Here is a 5,490-nt window from a genome sequence, read left to right on the forward strand (position 1 = left end):
CCGTCGTGGAGTGACGGGTGGGTGTGAACTGCTGACCTCGGGGTGAGCAGCCCAATGTCTAACCCCTGGTGTCACCTGGGCTCCTTCTTGCAGCATCCAGGAACTCAAGTCCCCGGGTGAGAGTGAGATTCGAACCTGCGGTGCACAGGCGCGCCACGGCCTGGTATGGTAGCAGGAGTTGGGAGATGAGCGCGCTGCAGTACCCGCCAGTCACCGGAAGGGGGAGCGCGCGGACGCCGGCGCGCCAACTCTCCGCCAAGGGGTGGGGCCCGCGCGCGGCCACGCCCACCGTTCCGAGGGAGGCGGAGCACCCACCAGAAGGGTGCGACGGTGGCCGAGAGGGCCCGCGGCGGCGGACGGTGGCCGACGAGGTCGGACATGGATCATCTGGAGCGCTGCGCGTGGTTCCTCCGGGGGACCCTGGTGCGGGCGGCCGTGCGGCGCTACCTGCCATGGGCGCTGGTGACGTTCATGCTGATGGGCTCCGTCCTCAAGGAGCTGTCCCCGCTGCCCGAGAGCTACCTCAGCAACAAGCGCAACGTCCTCAACATGTGAGTTCACCCCTGCTCCTCTCCTGCCCCCACTTTAGCCGGCCTGCCACCGCCTTTGGTGGGCACTGGGCCTGGCTGAAGCCTGGCCGACGGGTCGACTCGCCCGGAGCAGCGGGGGGTTAGCTTCTCGGACGAGAAGTTACTTGGAGGGGGGTGAGCTCTTCTCCCAAACGTGACAGCAGCATTTCGCGCGCGCGTTGCGACGGAGGGGCGCCGGAATAGCTAGTGGCCCCCTGAACCCGCGTCTGCAAACTCAAACCAGGTAGCCTGAGCTTGGCCGAACAGTGTCCCGCTGGGCAATGTGCGAGTGTCGGGGTGGGGGCCACGTGAAGCAGCCGAGATTTCGGATACCATCCCCGACCCCTAGTTTTCTTTGGGGTTAGGAGCTGGGCGATGCCACCCCTCACCTGCTTTTGTTAAGATCCTCACATCTCTATGGACCCTTTGAGGATTCCCCAGCCTGTGACAATGGCCCACCTTCTCCCGCCACCCCAGCATTGACAGCCTTGCCCCCAGCGTCTGGGACCTTGGCGCGGAGGAGGCTAGAACAGTGCAGCCGGTCACCTTTCCCCCGAATTTACTTGGACCTTCTCACTCACCCAAAGTGCATGGCAGCGGCCCAGCGCAGCAATCACAGAGGGGCACTTTGAAGACATCTGAACTCTGCCAGCCTGTTCCTTCTTTTTTTTGGCCGAGATTGTTAAGTGCATTGCACATCAGCATTGCCGCAATAATAGGTCTGAAAGGCCAAGTGCATCCCTTGATTCCAGCCCAGCTTTTGCTTCAGACTTGTGTCTGCAGAACCTCTTGAAAGAAGGCTCAACTTGGGTTATCTACTTAAACTTCTGGTTTGTCTCCCAGGCTGCTGTGTCAAATGTCAGGCAGACCTTGACTCTGGTAAGATCTTTGCATGGCAGTACAATTTGAGTGGCAGGCCCTTGAGTTGGTATCTGAGAAACCTTGGGATTCTGGGAAGAGTCCTTTTGTCCTTGGCCCTCCTTCCTTTTTTCCTGCACGGCCAGGCTAAGAATAGATCGTAGTGTCCCTGGGTCTCTTGCTTGGGTGTTTGCCACAACCAGGTTCCCAGGTCAGCCACCTTTCGTGAGCTCGTAGGAAGCCGACAAGACAGCTGCTGCTGTGTGCTGCCCGGGTGGGCTAGTAGCCAGGCAGCCTGGCAGACAAGTGCCTAGTGTTTGGGGAATAGCCGAGGGTTCCGGCTCTTAGTTCCAAGCCTATGTGCTAATTACTGAAAGGCACTCCTGAACCATTGGGCCTGGAAGCACCCCGTTCCCTGTGGGATGGGTATATTTACAACAGCAACCCAAAAGAATAGCTGTCTGGGCTGCAGTGGACAACGAAATCCCTCAAGGGATGCGGTTCCTTGGTGTGGAGGTTTTTCGGCATGGTTTCATGGGACAGCCCCGTTGATCGGCCTGATAAGGTAGTGCTTTCCGTACTACCTCCTAATGGGTTGTGTGAGGCGTAGGGTCTTGAAAAACCTTTCAGGTGACCAGCTAAGGCACAGCACTTGGTCGCCATTTGCCTCGAGAAGCAGAGGAAGAATCAGGAATAGGAAGGAGGGAGGTCTGGGATGTGTGCCCCCTTCTGCCATGAGACCAGAGTACTTGGAGGGTGCCCAGCTGCCATTACAGGATATTTTGATCAAAGAGTTGATAGAAGAAACCTGATCAAAGGCGGGGTGTGTGTATGGGAGTCGGGATTGGAATTGCAGAACAAATTTCACATTCTTACACACTTTCTAGAGCCCTGGAGGCTGGATGAAACCTAGAAACTATTGCCACCCACAGATCAGCTTTAAACTTAAAGATATCCACTGCCGCCTTCTGAAAAGCAAACAGCAGAGCAATGGATTAGCTTACCTAGTTTAAAAGACGAAAGCTGTGCTTGTAAAAGAACTGTCTGTATGGGATGAGATTGTCAATAGCCACTCAAAAAATCCGGCGGGAACCTTGGGTGGCATTGCATTTCTGTTATCAAGGGAGGAACAAGGGAGGGTGAGTGAGAATGCTTGTTCAACTCAAGGATGTACCCCGTGTCCCTAAAGTGCACGAGCAGAAACTGTTGAATCTGCATGTGTTTGCTGTGTCTGTTCTCCACAACACACAAAGCAGTCACATGTCCCCTTTCGTTCTATGAACAGCGGAGGAAAGGGGCTTAGAGAAGTGAGTTCAGAGTCAGGATCTGAAACTGGGTCATTGAGCTTGGAAGTGTCCAGGTCTTGGGGAACCAGTTCCTTTAGAATGGAGCTGGGTGGTTCATAGACCGTGCCTGCCTCAGTGGGGTGGGGGAGCCTGGGCTTGGGGCCCGCCGAACCTAGCTCTCCTCTGTGCTTGCTGGTATTCCAAGTGTTGCCGGGGGACTTGCCAAGTGTTCCATTACTGCAGCTTTCCTGAGCTGCTCACAGGTCCTGGATCCCGTCCCAGCTCCACCACCACTTACCTCCCTCTGTTCTGGGCACGACTTTTGTCAACTTTTGTCTGTTAACCCCACTGGCATGGAGTTGATTCGGCCTCAGAGTGACCCCATGGGGACACAATAGAGTTACCCCTGAGGGTTTCCAAGGCTGTAACCTCTTTTTTTAAGCATTTTATTGGGGGCTCGTACAACTCTTATCACAATCCATACATCCATACATCCATCGTGTCAAGCACGTTTGTACATTTGTTGCCATCATTCTCAAAACATTTGCTTTCTGCTTGAGCCCTTGGTATCAGCTCGTTTTTTCCCCTCTCTACCGCTCCCCCCTCCTTCATGAACCCTTGATAATTTATAAATTATTATTTTGTCATATCTTACACTGTCCGACGTCTCCCTTCACCCACTTTTCTGTTGTCCATCTCCCAGGGAGAAGGTTACATGTAGATCCTTGTAATCGGTTTCCCCTTTGTACCCCACCCTCCCTACACCCTCCCAGTATGGCCACTCTCGGCACTGGTCCTGAGGGGATCATCTGTCCTGGATTCCCTGTGTTTCCAATTTCTATCTGTACTAGTGTACAGCCTCTGGTCTAGCCGGATTTGTAAGGTAGAATTGGGATCATGATAGTGGAGGGGGAGGGGGAGAGGCAGGAAGCATTTAGGAACTAGAGGAAAGGTGTATATTTCATGGTTGCCCAAGGCTCTAATCTTACCCCCCCCCCTCCCAAGGCTGTAATCTTAACAGAAGCCAACAGCCTCCTCTTTTTCCCTCAGGGCGCTTGGTGGTTTGGAACTACTGACCTTTAGATTTGCGGCCCAGCGCTTAACCGCGACGCCATTTTTCAATCTGGCAAATGGGCAAACCTCAGAGAGCCGCGTTAAGAGGTTGCTAACTAAGGATTAAAGTATTTCGGGAACGTAGCGGCCCCGCTGGTTCTAGAGCCTTCGGGAGCTCTCGCAATGGTGGACCCCGTTGGGCGTATAGAGACCCTTCTCGCGGCGGTGTTTCCCCTCCGTCACTCCCCATCTGGTCACTTGCTCTTTTCTCCTCTGCCAGGTATTTTGTCAAAGTAGCCTGGGCCTGGACCTTCAGCCTCCTGCTGCCTTTCATTGCCCTCACCACCTACCAGCTGACTGGCAAGCCCAGGCTGGTCCTGCAGCGGCTGACCACTCTGCTGGTGGGCACGGCCATCTGGTACGGGTGCACCACGTTCTTCCACAACGTCGAGCACTACACGGGCAACTGCTACGGCTCGCCCGCCCTGGAGGGGCTGCGGAGGGAGCACCGGAGCAAGCAGCAGTGTCACGGGGCGGGCGGCTTCTGGCACGGCTTCGACATCTCGGGCCACTCCTTCCTGCTGACCTTCTGCGCCCTCATGATCGTGGAGGAGATGGCCGTGCTGCACGGGGTGAAGACGCGGCGCGAGCAGCGCCTGCACGCCGCCATCACCAGCCTGGTCATCGCCCTGGGCGCCCTGACCTTCCTCTGGGTGCTGATGTTCCTCTGCACAGCCGTTTACTTCCACGACTTCGCCCAGAAAGTGTTCGGGACCCTGTTCGGCCTGCTGGGCTGGTACGGGACCTATGGGTTTTGGTATCTGAAAGCCTTCTCCCCCGGACTTCCTCCCCAGAGCTCCGGTTTCAGTTCGAAGCGGGACAATTACAAGAAATAAAGGGGAAGCAAAGGGGACAGCAGCGGGGTGCCGGCCGACACCCCCCCCCTCCACGTCTGGGTCTTAGTTAGGCGGCCACGTGGTCCGGTCTCCTGGAGCAGAGAGGACAGTCTGGGCTGAGGTGGTAGGTGGGGTCCCGGGCATGAGTGTCCTGCCTCGACTCGTCCTGGCGATGTTGGCCTGCGCCACAGACACCCCTTCAGCCTGGCCCTGGGTGTCCCTGCGAGGACCTGACCGTCGTCGCATAGGACACCCCTTCTGTCTCCAGATGGCGGGGCGCTCCCGGTGCTTGGCCGTGGGGAGGTCAGGGCCTCGGGACTGCTCACCCCATCTTCCTGACCCCGGGGGTGGTCTTGCTTGGAATCCGTGTTAAATGCTGATATTTAAAAAAGGTTGTCCCCCGCCCCCCCCAACTTCCCACCAGGCCCATTTGGCCCAAGCTTCGAGTTCCGGCCAGGTTCTAGAAAACCGCCGGTCACCTGAAACACCACCCGGGTTCTAGTGCTGGTTTATTTCCGCAGTTAAAAGTGCACCTGGTGTATTTCCGCAATGTTAAATAGTGCACCTGGTGTATTTCCACAATGTTAAATAGTGCACCTGGTGTATTTCCACAATGTTAAATAGTGCACCTGGCTGCTGATCGGCTGCCGAAATCGGGCCAGGGGGCCTGGAGCGACTCGGCCCGAGCGGTCCGCAGCTTCGCACTTTGCGGCTTCGGGGACTTTCTGCCCGTGATCGCCGCCCACGCGTTTCGGTCCCCGAAGCTGTAAGCTGACCGCTCCCCTTCTCCTCGGAGCAGACGCTTGATTAGGTTTCAGTAATAACCAC

At 56.4% G+C, this 5,490-nt stretch overlaps 1 protein-coding gene across 1 annotated transcript; it reads left to right on the forward strand.

Moving 5' to 3' along the window:
- Nucleotides 1-368: 368 nt before the first annotated feature.
- Nucleotides 369-5,152, forward strand: FITM2 (fat storage inducing transmembrane protein 2). Its single transcript, XM_004697998.2, has 2 exons — nucleotides 369-551; nucleotides 4,047-5,152. The coding sequence occupies exons 1-2, from the start codon at nucleotides 379-381 to the stop codon at nucleotides 4,660-4,662; spliced, it is 789 nt and encodes a 262-aa protein (XP_004698055.1). The 5' UTR covers nucleotides 369-378; the 3' UTR covers nucleotides 4,663-5,152.
- The last annotated feature ends 338 nt before the right edge of the window (nucleotides 5,153-5,490 follow it).

Source organism: Echinops telfairi, unplaced genomic scaffold (genome assembly GCF_000313985.2).
Source record: "Echinops telfairi isolate 266 unplaced genomic scaffold, ASM31398v2 ScPeMD7_5592;HRSCAF=6446, whole genome shotgun sequence".
NCBI lineage: Eukaryota > Metazoa > Chordata > Mammalia > Afrosoricida > Tenrecidae > Echinops > Echinops telfairi.

Bases quoted from the DNA above. Each gene is read 5' to 3' on its own strand.
- FITM2 (XM_004697998.2), top strand. From the start codon at position 379: ATGGATCATCTGGAGCGCTGCGCGTGGTTCCTCCGGGGGACCCTGGTG. The intron at 552-4,046 runs GTGAGTTCACCC...CTCCTCTGCCAG, and splicing joins AAGCGCAACGTCCTCAACAT to GTATTTTGTCAAAGTAGCCT.